This window comes from Aristolochia californica, unplaced genomic scaffold, assembly GCF_029961685.1.
Source record: "Aristolochia californica isolate CCGP_79_NKW_82.1479 unplaced genomic scaffold, dmAriCali1.0.hap1 SCAF_16, whole genome shotgun sequence".
Taxonomy (NCBI): domain Eukaryota; kingdom Viridiplantae; phylum Streptophyta; class Magnoliopsida; order Piperales; family Aristolochiaceae; genus Aristolochia; species Aristolochia californica.
The window spans coordinates 22006335-22021261 of record NW_027181837.1 but is presented as its reverse complement, the minus strand read 5'-3'; the positions used below and the strand labels follow the sequence as shown (position 1 = coordinate 22021261).

The window sequence follows — 14927 nt, the reverse complement described above, 5'->3', positions numbered from 1 at the left end:
GATAATATTGTATATTGATATATCATATATAAATAAATAGAATGATAAATGAAATAGCTTATTTAGTTCTATTTATTTATTATAAAAAATAAAATAAATAAAGCAAAAAAAATTTACATCTATTTTTTAGTAAAAAATCAAGGATGGATAATTCTTTATAAAAAGCCAAATAAATTGATCCGATTTCAATATCCCAAAAACAGAGAAGCATGTTTACACCCAACCTACAAAACAGGTCGAAATGATAGAACAAAAAGATGGATCCCTTCAACGTTTCAAATCCATTCCTTTGGGTTAATGCAGGCGTCAAGAAGTTTCCATTCTTCACTTCCTTCTTCAGGGGCCTGCAAAACAGAACTACGTTTAGTTTATGATTGTGAGATAGAACACAATAAACAAAGTGTAGAGAAAACTTACATGATCGTACTCCCATCTTGCAGTCAGTGGGAGAGAAACAAGAATGCTCTCAATTCTGCCTCCAGTCTTTAACCCAAATGTTGTACCACGATCGTACACCTTTCCCACAAACACACAAAAACAAAAAAAAAAAACAGCTTGACTTTAGTTCTCTGAGATACAACAATGGAATTATCTCACAGATTTGTTTAGTGAAATGTTTACATGGGTCACTCCAGCCAAATCATTTTAGCGAAAATGGGTAGTTGGAAGAGGAATTGTACAGTAAAAAAAAACACTAGTTCACTCAACAATGTTAGCAAGGAGGAGATCATGGTGATTACCAGGTTGAATTCTACATATCGCCCTCTGCGTAATTGCTGCCACGCCTTATGTCTGTCTGTAAATGGTGTATCTTTTCGTCGTTCTATTATGGGTATGTAAGCTGAGATCACCGACTTCGCACATTCTGCAAAGCAGAAGATAAAAGGAATAATAGAAATAGCAGAATACAACCAAATCTTTGTCATAGAGATCTGAAGGTATGTGGTGAATCACAATTCCCAGGTTCGAGTATTGTAAGCTTTAAACAAAAGCCAATCAGCAAACATTACATTAAAGAACACAGAAAAGAAGACTGCATAGTGACTGACCAGTAGAGAAGCCAAGCAGCATCTCCTGATCATAGTCATTGAGATCATCAAAGAATATTCCTCCAAGTCCACGTCTCTCACTGCGGTGCTGCAGGCACCTTGAACAAGTTAAACCCAAAAATATTGCTAGAATACAATCTGTCCATTTTTGCTTTCAAAACCACATAGAGAGGTGGAATTAAGAATTCAACAAATTTCAAACTCAAGAATGTTGTAGAAATTGCATTGTTGAAATCCCAAAAAAGTATGATTTAAAACTTTACTGAATCAAATCAAAACTCAACCAAATACATTTAACCGAATGAGATTTTTTATTATGCTAGTTTCATATAGACTACTTCATCCGTCAACAATATCTTTCTGTCATCATCTATTCTCTGCTCTGTCTTTCAAAAAAAAATCTATCTGGCTGATATGCAAGGCTGATTATCCACTGAGTCAAGGGAAACAGGTCCCAAAACTATGCGATAGAAGAGGTTGCTGAGCCACTAGATTTCAGGAAAAAGAAAAAGGAACAAGCTATAAATTCAGACATACATTCTTCTAAGTTCTATTTTATACTACTAATGGATGCTAACATTTGCTCAACCAATCTAGAACTGAAAGACTTGACACTAAAACAACAGATCAATGAAAAAAGAAAACACAATATAAGAGACAAATACCTTTATATAGAAATAGTCATCACACCATTTCTTGAATCTGGGATAGAAACTAGGATCAAATTTATCACAAGCCTTTTTTTGAGCCTACAAAAGAAAATTATTATGTAAGCTTCTACCACAAAAAGGCAAAAAAGTAATTAAAATCTAGCTTTTGGAAGTAATCAGCCATGAAGAAACACCAAAAAGAGAAAAAAAAAAACATAAGATTCCACATCACAGAAGCTCTCAGAAAGACAAAACTTCAAACACAAAAAAAACGAACATTTCTTATTGAATACACACCATATGAAAGTGCTTGACATCTTCCTCAAAGATATAGGAAGGAGTTAAATCAGTGCCGCCTCCAAACCACCACTGTCTTGGTGCTCCAGGAATATCTGTTTACATAATACTTCCTCAATATAAACAACAAAGTTCAAACTCGATTTACATTATTAAAAGCTACCTGAGTGGGAGGATGCAAAAATAAATGAAATTTATGGAAGCTGGAGTTCATTACTCGTAGCTTGATATATAAAACCAACCTTGGTTGATTCGGCATGGAAGCTGGAGTTCATTACTCGTAGCTTGATATATAAAACCAACCTTGGTTGATTCGGCATGGAAGCTGGAGTTCATTACTCGTAGCTTGATATATAAAACCAACCTTGGTTGATACGGCCTTTGGCACAGTGGCCACTTGTCAAGGTCTTAGTGTGGAGTCTTCGTTTCAAGTCTCCCTGGGGTTTTGGTTTTAATATATGTGCATTTGAGTTATCAAATTCCATTAAAGAAATAAAAAAATACTCAACCCTTTTCGTTTCTCTTGATAATGTGAAAAATAGCAACTAAAAATTAGGGAAAAAACAAGCTTTTAAGTTTCTGTGCAAAGCTAAAAATTTAGGGAAAAAAAGGTCGGAAGGAAGTATAATAATATAAAATTAGAACACCTGAACAGTTTTGCAGATAAGTAAATATTTTTTTGAAGAAAATTGATCTCCTTCTGACAGATGAACATTTACAACACTTCCATTAATCATACGACATCTTAATGTTCCATGGAGAAAGGAACAGAGTTCCCGTTGAGGGAATAAACAAAATCACAAATTAATCAACTTATCATAAACAATCATTAGGAAAATCAAATTGAAGCAGGAGTACCTTTTGGAGCATCAGTCTCAAAATACCGGTAATTAAAGTGCAAGGTAGGTGCAAATGGGTTGTGGGGATGCAAAACCTGTTTTACAGCAAGATCATAAACCAAATCAGCATCATCCTCTTCGAAAAATACAACATTACCAGTTACTGAGTCCACTTCCCAATGACGAGCTTTGGATGCAAAAAACAGGAAACCGATGGGAGTAAAAATTAGAATGCCAACTTTAAACAAATGAAACTAAAAAGTAATTTTTTCGATCATACATTCGTAAAAAAGGTTTCGTTCACAATTAAACAATTTTCACACCAAATATGCCATTTCAAAATTCAAACGCCGTGCAAATTATGAAGTAAAAAAATGGATAATTTGAAAGTTAACATACCGAACTGATCCCCGCAGCAAAGAACGGAACAGGCCCCGGCTTCTCCCCGGAACTCTCCCCTTTGGCAGCCCTATAAGCCTCCGGCGGCATAATCCCATACACAACCGACACATTAACCCCAGCCTTCTCCCAAATGCTCCCATCCTGCAAAACCCGACTGATCCCACCACCTCCTCCCGGTCGAGACCACACATCCTCTTTAAATTTCCCGCCATCGACAGCCTCAATCGCCGCACAAACACTATCCTGCGTCTCCCTGATCATCTTCTCGAACCGCGCCCTCACCGATGACGGAGAAGCAGCATCAGACGACGACCCATTATCAGAGGACCGGAGGAAAGTCTCCGGTCGCTCGTTTTCGGGCGTCTCCTTCTCAATTGCGACGGCTGAGCGGACACGGAGCGCAACCCGGCGAGAGGGGTAGGAACGGAGTCGGTTCAAGACTGGGTTCAGGGCTAACGATTTCGGGGATTGGGATGGTTTGAGGGTTTTCGAAGTGGAGAAGGAGAGAGTGGGAGCAGGGGCGGAGAGACTGGCAGTCGGCATTTGGTGTGTGTGTGTGTGTATGTGGGTGTCTGAGGGGGGGAGGAATGGGCACGGCGGGTTCACGGTGGCGAATGCGGCATCGAAGGGAGACTCCGGAGAGTGGGTTTTTGTAGAGAAGGAAGAGAGGAAGAAGCAAGCTTGCTGCTGACTGCGTTCGATTTTCAATGGCGAGGCCGGAGGAATCAGGCTGCGGCACCTGGTAAGCGGGCAGCGGTGTCAGGATAAGGAGATTTCGTGTAACAATAGATAGAGAAAGACGAGTTACACAGTTGAAAATAAAAGACGAGTTTTGATAGGATTTTGTATCGGCCCGGGTCGTGGTTTGCTTTCGTAGGTTGACTACCATGGTTCTCCTTCTCGCGGTCTCAAAGTGTTGTATCCCGGGGTTCGACCAGTCGAGTCATGGTGAACTCGTTGGAAAACCATGGCTACTGTGAAACCTGGGTTGGCTCGTCAAAATCAGGTTAACTTTAGGAGTGGGCACGGTTTAGGTCGAACTGATCATGAAAAAAACTTGAATATTCCCTATCTCATAACCTCAATCCTAACCCAATCTTGTCTCCGCTAGGGTGGGCATCGGGTTGGATTTGATATTTCGTGTTTTATTTAAGAGATAATAAATAAATAAAATAAATTTATTTATTTATTTTTCACTTTAAATTTAATAATTAAATTAAAATTAGATGCATCTGAATTTAGATAGACTCAATCTGTACTTTTCTAGTTCATTTAATTATTTTTAAAAACAAATTAGAGTGGTAATGGAAGTGTAGTCATTCAGGGTTTAATCATTTCATATTGAATTTTACAGGTCCTAATTTTAAACCCATTAATGAAATATTCATTTGTAATATGATAACACAAAAGAGTTTTTATTCATTTGGGTCCATGGTCCAAAACCACTAGAATAGAATTAAGGCAAAAGGTTTTTAAGTACCAATAGGTTTTACCAAAATTAAGTGCACCTAATTTATATGGACTCGGGTCTATAATCTTTTTTCTCATTTCATCAAAGTTCTTATAAGTAAGAGTGTATGATCGGTCTTAACCGAACATTTAACAAACACTTAAAACAAATCTTTGTTTTCTTATTTCTTCGACCTACTTATTTTTCAACTATAACTTTTTATAATTAAAAAAAAAAAGACTTTTACAGGATTACTCTTTGTTTTGAGTAAAAATAATTTTTTGTTGCCTTATTTTATTCGATTTATTTTGAAAAATGACGAACATGACATGTTTTTTCTATTTTTTTATCTTTCTAATTTAAAAGTAACAAAATTCAAAAAAAAAACCTAGGACCTAGTCAATATGTTACAAAATTCATGTCTTCAATTTTTTTATCGACTTAGATAGATTAATACTTGTCGACCAAAAGATTAAACTAAATCATTCGAATTAGTGAAAACTATAAACCCTAAGCACAACAAGTCCACACTAATTAATGAAGGATTTGAGCAAAAATAATTATGTTACTTGCAAAAGCTGATTAATTTGGAATTACTTCAATTCACACAAATGAAGGCCAATAAAATAAGTTCACACCTTGATATAAGTTGTTAAGTATCTTGTATTAAATTAGCTGGTAAGTAGAGAGTTGAATACAATATTAAACAAGACCAATTGGGTTTAAATAAAAATTAATTAATCCCATAGAAGTCAATATCTCAATTAGCTCTCAAAGTTGCTTTTGTAGATGATTCTAAAGCTAACCCACAAAGCCAAGTAAGCCAATTAACCCCCTAGTTAACACTCAAATAACATATTAAAATGAATATTCTTGTCGATTAGTCAAGCTAACACCTCTCTCTATCCAATCAAGAAGATAACAAAAATCAAGTTATGTGTTCAAGTTGACAGAGCTAGGTGGTTCTGGTCCACCTGGGTCAGGTTCCGCCCGCCCCTGGTCTACATGGGTTAGGTACTTGGTTTTCCGTACTTAACAGACCGATTTTTTGAGTTGTATTGGCTAGGCGTTTGACATGGTATCAGAGCTAAAGGCCTTCAGTTTGACTCTAAATAATAAAAATTATGTTTAGTTAGTCAATGAAATTATAGGGATTATCTTATTGTGGAAGTGAATGTGATCTTAAATGAATATCTAGAAGAAACCCAAGACCTATTGAGAACATGTCTTGCCTTGCAAGGGCAGTTTTCATCTTTAGGAAAGTTGACAGCTTTTGGAATTTACAATAGTACTCTTTTATTTTACCAATAGGAGAATTCCAAAAAGAAAACGTTAACTAAAAAAATTGAAATATATATGAAATTTAGAAATTTTTGTACCGACAAAAAGTTCAATGGACCATTTTTGTCTCCATAGGAAAACAAAATGGTTATCCATTTGACTAATTTTCCCATTGGAAAACTTTCCTATTGGAAAACTTCCTTTTGTTCGATTTTCTTGTGTTTATACTGCCATTTGAAACAATGGGAAAATTAGTTATGGTATTTATATTTATATTAAAAATAAATTATTTTTTTATAAATAGTAAAAAATAAAGTGATAAAAAACTATTTTCGTATTTCTCGGTTTATTTTCCCTTTTGTGAGTAATAGTAATCTCATTTTCTTATCCTTTTTAACATTTTTGAAAGATAAAATGAATCAAGAGAAAAAAATTTTAAGTTCCAAAGAATCGTACAAATGCTGAAAAACCTTGATCAACGAAAGAGGAAAAAACACTTCAATTGACACCGAACATTATATCAATCCCTCTCAATTCCCAAAAATGAGACAAATGTTAAAAAAATGATCAACAAAAGAGGAAAAAACATTTCAATTGATACTCAACATTATATCAATAATCCATGGAGATTTCTTCATTAGTGTCTCAAAATGAGACAAGTGTCACATGTAGGACAACTTTGATGAGACAAGGCTTTTAAAACTCACTTATATGTATTAAGCAATATTGGGTGATACATTCCATATTTGCTTCATTGAACTACAATTCTAAATTGGGTGTCTATTCAATACACTTTATATGATACTAAAATCACCTAATTAAAGGGCCAACTTTACAATGACTCTCTACAAATGAGTCCTTGTTTGATTTCTTATTTGGTAGCCATTAGTCCAATGTTGCTTAGAATAAACACTTTAAATAGTGACACCTTACCAAAGTCACTCCTTTTTTTCACACCAAACTACCTCAAATTAAGAACTGTTATTAAATGCCCATGAATTGGAATCCATTGAGATCTGATCCAATGTAAAAAGAAAGGATTAAAGAAGATTTCTTGATGCAATCTTCCTTGAACAAGAAAAGAACATTAAATTTTGATCAAATGGAAGAGATTCAAATCGAAAATCTTTTCAATATGGAGATTGAAGAGTAGAGGGAGAAGTAGGGTGAGGGTCTCTGTCATGGGTCAGTGCATGGGAGGAGGGACGAAAGAATAAACAGACTCGTTGGTCTTACTGCGTCAACTTTCTGCCTCGCCATCTCTAACCTGCAAGGTAGAGATTGAATAATTTCGTTGCAGGAAATGAGAGAATACTGGTAAAGCAAGAAATATTTTACGGGTTTATTAATTGGAAGAGTTCATCAAAAGCTTTTACCTAAAGGAATTATGGAAGCTATTGTTCAACTCAAGAGTTAAGCTATCGATTCTAAAACAACTCCATCAAGACTGAGTTAGACTCAGTTTCTATTCCATACACGATTCTGGTCGATTTTTGCCAAGTGAAGCAGATTGAGATCAAGTTTAGGATGAATCAGGTACAAGACCAGATTTATTATATATACACCTGAACCGAATAGCTTCTTCAAATAAACTGTCTGAGAATACTTTTTAGTATTTGGGTTTAGTTGACTTGGATGGGATTTTTATTACAACGACGATCTTGTTGCTGATGGTGATAAACAACAGGCTTGTTTATTACAAAACTAAATTTTCAGACGTTTACTTCTTCATTTAAAAATGTAAGAAAATGAAATTGGAAAATATCTTCGAGCTAATTATTTAGATCAGTTTGCATAAGGTAACAAATTCCCAGTTCAATCAAGGGCAGTGATTTGGCCCTGTAACAAACAACATTGGAAGATGTCAAGGTCACAGCAAATGACTCAAGCTAGAGACTGCTCTCTAAATTCATTATAGTCCACCAGTAAACTGGGAATCTTTATCTTCTCTCCATCAAATGGCCGACTCATCTCCTCTTCTAGGTGAAGTTCAGATCCTGAACAATCCAGTTGTCTCCTTCGAAGAACTGGTGGAGCAGTCCGTCGGCAGTTTCGGTCGAGTCCAGCTCCTTCAGACCATCTTAATTTCTCTGGCTTGGCTCTTCGATGCCCAACAGACTTTCATCGCCGTCTTCACCGATCAGCAACCTTCATGGCACTGCATCGACCCCCAAGACTCTGTTTGCTTCTCTGCAACCAGTACATGCTCCCTCCCCAAGAGCTCATGGGCATGGAATCGACCCAAACAAAGCTCTGTAGTTTCGGAGTGGGAGTTACAGTGTGCAGAACCCATGCTTGCCGGTCTGCCTTCTTCTTCCTTCCACGCCGGCTCCCTCATCGGCGGAGTCCTTCTCGGCGCCCTCGGTGACTCCTTCCTTGGGAGAAAGGGCCTTCTGCTTCTTTCATCTCTGATCATGTCAGTGACCGGAGTTCTCACCCTGTTTTCGCCGAACATCTGGGTCTACTCCTTCCTCGGCTTTATTACCGGGTGTGGCCGGATCATGATCGGCAGCAGCTCCCTGGTTCTATCGTCGGAGCTTGTGGGCAAGCGATGGAGGGGTCAGATTGGAACATTGGGTTTCTTTTGTTTTACTCTGGGTTTCCTCTCCTTGCCTCTAATAGCTTTTCTGGGTAGACATTCTTCTTCTTGGCGGACGCTTTATCTGTACACATCAGTACCAGGACTCTGTTACTGTGCATTGCTTTACTGTGCTTCCCTCGAGTCCCCCAGATGGTTGTTCGTTCGAGGCCGGAGAGAAGAAGCCATGAACACACTGAAAAAACTGGCCTCGACGGATGGAAATATTACATCGAACATCAATTTATCGGAAGTCTCCATGACAAAGGAAGCTGAGAAGGTGAACATGTACTCTGCAATGAAGATGCTATGGGAGAAGAGATGGGCTTGCAGGCGATTATCTGCAATAATGGTGATGTCGTTTGGATCAGGCTTCACCTACTACGGAATGCCTCTAGCTCTCGAGACCCTGAAATTCGATCATTATTTAAGCGTTACCTACACTGCTCTAGCCGAACTCCCATCCTCCATAATCAGCTCTCTTCTCATAAGGAGATTCAACCGGAGAACTACAATCTTCTTCTTCTCTCTCTTGAGCGCTGCCAACAGTATCATCTGTGCTTTTCTGGGGAAGAGGCAGCATGCCCAGATCTGGTTTGAAGCCGTGTCCTACTTTAGCATGTGCACCGCGTTCGACGTGTTGCTGATCTACACTCTGGAGCTATTTCCTACGTGCGTGAGGAACTCGGCCTTGGCCATGGCGAGGCAGTCTGGGGTGGCGGGGGCCGTTTTTGGGCCTGTTCTGGTGGCGGAGACGAGAAAGAAAGGTGGGTCTTTGATGTGCTTTGGAGTGTTTGGGTTGGCGATGGGGCTATGTACGCTGCCGGTTGTATGCCTGCCGGAGACGAGAGGTGCCACTCTCTGTGACTCCATGGAAGAACAGGAAGAACTGGAGGGTGGATCTTCAAATGTAGCCAAGGCATGAACTGAACTTGTCATGTTTACTTAGATATCGCTTCTATACTTGTAACTTGGTGTCAAGAACAGTAAAGATCAAATAATGTGCCAAAACCGAGGTTGACTAAGTCAGCTTGGGCTACGTAGGCGTTTGACTTTTCCCTTCCTTCTAAAACACATGGAAGGATTGTCAGGTATATTTGTGGCTCGGGTGAGTCGGAGCGGATTTTAGACAAGGTGAGTTGGGTTATAAGGAGGGACTCGACTACTCTCTTCTGGCTGAATTCCCCTGAGTTCGATCTCTAAACTGACGAGTTGTGATCTAAATCGGTCGATCCAACTCGGATTTTCATATATCCGAGTCAGGTTCCGAATCCAAATCGGAAAACCCAGTTGGATAGACCCAGATTGAACCAACATTTTCACTACCTCCATGGACGAAGAAGAAGAAGAAGAAGCGGAGAGGAGATGGGGATTTTCAATGAAGCCAAGTGAATAAATGAATGTACTTAGTTTTCTCGACTTTAATGTTCGTTTCATGCTAATCTTCGCATCTGAGTACCAAACGATCCTCAACCTGGTGATACTGGAATAATTTTTACTGTTCACCATCTTCTTCTTCGCATTCAGTTGGGGAATTCTGTAGTTTTGAGCCTTTATTCTCAATCAACTAAACAAAGAAACTTAGTAAGAATGTTATGTATGTCTTCTTCTTCTTCCGTCGTTTAATTTTTAATCCGGTTTTAGTTATTCTCCACCCTTGTTCCTGCTTTTGACTCTGATATTTGTTATAAAAGAAACTAAATCAAAGACGAAGATGTTAAAGAAGATGTCAACTGGGTTAAAGCAAACACTATATTCTATATTCTATATTCTTAAAAGCTATATTATATTGCCCCAAAAACATTTTAGCCATTTTTTTAGCTTGAAATGTCAACTGGGTTGTCCATTTACGACCAAGTATGAAAAGACATAGCTATTAAGACCTTTTGACTGACAGATCTGAGGGTTTAGGGTTTAGGGCTCACACATAGGGAGTTAGGGGGGCCTGAGTCAGCCCTCTTCGGCTTAGGCTTTTGCTTCCAAATCAGTCTTCAGAGCATCCCCATTCTTCCCACCCTAACCAAAGACAAATTTAGAGCAGAAAGTGAAAGTGAAACTTGGAAACTCTCATTCAAGACAGGGCGCGAGAGAGAGAGAGAGAGAGAGAGAAAAAAAGTGTATCTGATTATTGTCAAAGACCAGATGAAATGATGAAATTGCTCCATCAACAAAGAGCCAAAATGGGTTTGGAGAATCGGTATAGAAACAGTCAATTAGTATGTACGATTCACCGTTGATGTAGGATGAGAAGTAAATGAGCGAAAGGAAGGAAGAACGGAGTAAAAGAAGCAAAGCTTTTAAGAGGGGTTGCAGGGTTGGTGTTCTCTCGCTCTTTCTCTCTCCCCCTCTGCTGTTCTGTAATCTCTAGTCTACCGCTACATCTCTTGACCTGGAGCCTGGTAAACATGTCATCAGTAGGATTGGATTGGATTGGACGTATGAGGAAGAGAACTCTGCTGCTCTTCTGCATTGGGACCTGTTTCTATTACAAATCAAAGCCGGTTTCTCTATTAAAATATTCCCTGCCTCATACACATAAAAGGCAAGACTTGAACTCAGCCTTCGAGTTGTGGGTTGAATCTTGTTTCCATCTGCTGTACCTGGAGTAAGTACCTTCCTATGCCCCCTCTGCTGCCTTTTTACTGCTCTCCTCCTGGGCGGGGTCTCCCCGGCTCTCTCTCTATCTCTCTCTCTAGACATGCCGTCTGGGTTGCTTCTGCTTCTCTCTCTAGACATGTCTGGCCTCAGTATCTTCCCATCCGAAGAGATCTGAGACTGCACTTCCATCTGTCCCTCTGTTGGTCCGTCCTTCCTCGGCATCGACGTGTGGGAGGGCCGACTTGATAGAGGGTTCCATCACTAAAGCCCTCTGTCACTGCAACTTCACCAAATTCTCAAGAAAACTCAGAACATATAAAATACGGATATGATTAGTACGGGCTTTGAAAGCCTGTTCTCGTCTCTTGCCACAAAAAATGGCCCAGAAAGCAGAGAATGGACCCAAGAAAGACACATGGATGGTAAAGTCGGTTGTCACAAAAGGTTGAAGAAAAGATTGGTGAGTGTCAACATATGATTATTTTTATGAAGAAGATGCAGAAGGAGAGAAGTTTCACAAGGTGAAACCATCTCTGTGGAACTCCACGGAAACAAGAGATCAGAGAAAGCTCTTTACTAGCTAGGAGCAAACCAACAAGGTCTGTTACTACTACAACTGCTTTTCTACAGGGGATTCTCATTTTCAAAAGTAAAAAAAGAGCTTTTCCTTCCTGTGAAAATAGAAATAAGCTCTCAAGGGTCAATGCATACATGCCCTGGATTCATAGAACTAAAGCCAATATCAGTAGATTTCCTGAGACGAAAGAGGTTTTTACTAATTTGAAAGGTAAATACCGAGAAGAGAAAGGGAGAGAAGGGAGTTGAATTCTCTATTGATTGCTTTCGGTCCTCACTAGTTTTATATTAAAAACTGTGAGAAGTGAACAAAAACTGCAACGCCCACCAATACAAATAATAATAATAATAATAAACTGAAACAGAGATCAATATATGTTGCAACAGTAACCAGAGAAGAGGGAGACCATCCGCGACAGGACACTCACTCCATTTGCTCCACTCCATGGATATGCTTTACCCCATGCCAGCTACCACCTCTGTTAGAGGTTCCAGTAGTAGCAGCTCCAACAGTCCATGGATGGACCCGGCCATCTGGAGCAAGCTGCCTCACCGCCTCGTAGACAGGATTCTAGCTTTTCTCCCTCCTCCGGCCTTCTTCCGTGCTCGAGCTGTCTGTAAACGCTGGTACTCCCTCCTGTTTTCGGAGGGCTTTCTTGAACTCCATTTCCACCTTTCTCCGCATCTGCGCTGGTTTATCTTCTTCCCCACCAATCCCAAATCGCTCACCACCTACGTTAGGAAAGACCCGATGCAGCCCACCAATGATGTCACTCAAGCCTTTGCGCTGGACCCAGTTGAACGTACTTGGTACCATGTCAGCTTCAACTTCATACCGAACAGCTTCTCGCCGGCAGCCTCGTCTGGAGGACTCGTGTGTTGGGTTTCCGACGAGCCGGCGCCGAAGACGCTAATTCTCTGCAACCCATTATCGAAGTCCTTGGCCCAATTGCCCCCGACTATCCGCCCCCGTCTGTATCCCACCGTCGGCCTGACAGTAGGTCCGGCGTCACTCGACGTTGTCGTCGCTGGAGACAACCTCATCTCTCCCTTCGCTGTCAAAAACTTGACGACGGAGAGCTTCCACGCCGACAGCGGCGGGTTCTACTCGTTATGGGGGACAAGCTGTGACCTTCCAAGGCTATGCAGCCTGGAGTCCGGCCGCATGGTGCACGTCGACGGCAAATTCTACTGCATGAACTACAGTCCCTTCAGCATCCTCGCCTACGACATTTCGTCGAACACCTGGTGCAAGATCCAAGCACCCATGAGGCGCTTCCTCCGGTCCCCAAGCCTGGTGGAGTGCCGGGGGCGGCTCGTGCTGATCGCAGCGGTCGAGAAGAGTAAGCTGAACGTCCCCCGGAGCGTCCGTCTCTGGGGCCTGCAGTCGTGCGGCCGCGCTTGGGCGGAAGTCGAGCGGATGCCGCTGGTCCTGTACGCCCAGTTCGCTGAAGTCGAAGGCGGCGCTGGGTTCGAATGCGTCGGCCACGGGGACTTCATCGTTATTACGATACGGGGAGCCGATCACGTCCTCCTGTTCGACTTCTACAGGAAGAACTGGAACTGGGTAGCGAGGTGCCCACTGAACCCCGGAGCTGGACACACGAGCGGGGGACTGATAGGCTTCCCTTACGAGCCCCGCCTGGCAACGCCCGCCATCGGCCTGTTAGATCCCACCTTCCAGGCTTTCAGTGCGCAGTAGAAAGGAATGAATATCGGTTAGTAGAAGAAGCATCGGCCACCACAGACCTCTGTCTACTGGAGTTCAGAAGTGATGGATGTTACAAGGATTTCTCTTTCTCTTTATCACCTTTGTTTTCCTCTTTTGCATGCTACAGGATCGGTATTCTGCAAAAGGGTAGCAACAAAAGGGAAAAGAGTAGAATATAGGGTTTGGATTAGATGGGAGTTTGTTCGCTGATCATTGTGACGATGCTCTGTGTAGTCTGTTCAGTGATCACTGTTCTGTCTTTCTTGTTTTTTTCCTGGGTTTTTTAGTTGAGCATCTAGTAGAAGTGTGTATTCCTGCCGTTCAGTTTCAGCTTTCATGAACTTGAATCATGAATAATCTCATTTGTGGGGAACAGAATGGAGAAAGCTTTCGTTCTGTAATCTCGATCAGTTTATTGTCCACCGGGCCATTATCGGAGCTGCGTGGAGAAGAAAGGGAAAGTGAGAGACAGTGGAGCCATCGAATCATGTCCAGTGAATGCATGGAAAAATGTCAATGTTTCCTGTAGAGGATTCCTAGGACGCTTGGGAGACAGCTACAGGAATCCTGAGTGTAGTTTGGTTAGAGATGAAGTGAATTTTTTTTTTAAATAAAAAATAAAATAAATCGCAAGAGCTAATTTTTTATTCTTTTTTCTTGCCCTTTGAACTAAAAAGGGTTTTTAACTTTAATAAAAGAATAATATTATATTTTTTTCTAGATTTTTATTAAAAAACCAGGCCAAACTGACCTCTTGTCATCTTAGTGCAAAGTAGCCCATTTGAACTCCTTCTAGGCTAGAAGTAGAAAAAATTAAAACTAGACTTTTTATTCATTTGTATGAGAATTTATATTGAGAATTATATTTCAAAAGAAATCTTTACCAGGATGATAGAAAACCCTTCTTCTTTCTGAATAGAGTAAGTGATCAAATCCGATTAGTTGAGTCTTAATAAACCCATAAGACATCTTTATTCATTTTTAGGAGAATTTATATAGATAATTATATCTCAAAAGAAATCTTTTTATGAGGATGACAGAAAACCCTTCTTCGTTCTTGAATAGAGTAAGTGATCAAACCTAATAAACCCATAAGACATCCTTATTTATTTTTAGGAGAATTTATATAGGTAATTATATTTCAAAAGAAATCTTTATGTGAATGACAGAAAACCCTTATTTGTTCCTGAATAGAGTAATTGATCAAACCCGATTAGTTGACTCTTAATAAACCCTTAAGACATCCTTATTCATTTTTAGGAGAATTTATATAGATAATTATATCTCTAAAGAAAATCTTTTTATGAGGATGACAAAAAACCCTTCTTCGTTCCTCTAAGTAGAAGTAGGTGATCAAACCTAATAAACCCATAAGACATCCATATTCATTTTTAGGAGAATTTATATAGATAATTATATTTCAAAAGAAATCCTTATGAGGATGATAGAAAACCCTTATTTGTTCCTGAATAGAGTAATTGATCAAACACAATTAG

General features: G+C 39.9%; 3 protein-coding genes across 3 annotated transcripts; 2 read left to right on the top strand and 1 right to left on the bottom strand.

Moving 5' to 3' along the window:
• Positions 1-92: 92 nt before the first annotated feature.
• Positions 93-4027, bottom strand: LOC137953038 (coproporphyrinogen-III oxidase 1, chloroplastic). The gene is made up of 8 exons (XM_068800225.1): positions 3235-4027; positions 2855-2930; positions 1997-2091; positions 1715-1798; positions 1050-1137; positions 741-865; positions 418-516; positions 93-344 (listed from the first exon to the last, which is right to left on the bottom strand). The coding sequence occupies exons 1-8, from the start codon at positions 3778-3780 to the stop codon at positions 276-278; spliced, it is 1182 nt and encodes a 393-aa protein (XP_068656326.1). The 5' UTR covers positions 3781-4027; the 3' UTR covers positions 93-275.
• A 3899-nt stretch (positions 4028-7926) lies between these two features.
• Positions 7927-9471, top strand: LOC137952751 (organic cation/carnitine transporter 3-like). Its single transcript, XM_068799808.1, has one exon. The coding sequence runs from the start codon at positions 7927-7929 to the stop codon at positions 9469-9471; it is 1545 nt and encodes a 514-aa protein (XP_068655909.1).
• A 2646-nt stretch (positions 9472-12117) lies between these two features.
• On the top strand, positions 12118-13422 carry LOC137952750 (protein UNUSUAL FLORAL ORGANS). The gene has a single exon (XM_068799806.1). The coding sequence runs from the start codon at positions 12166-12168 to the stop codon at positions 13420-13422; it is 1257 nt and encodes a 418-aa protein (XP_068655907.1). The 5' UTR covers positions 12118-12165.
• Positions 13423-14927: the final 1505 nt, after the last annotated feature.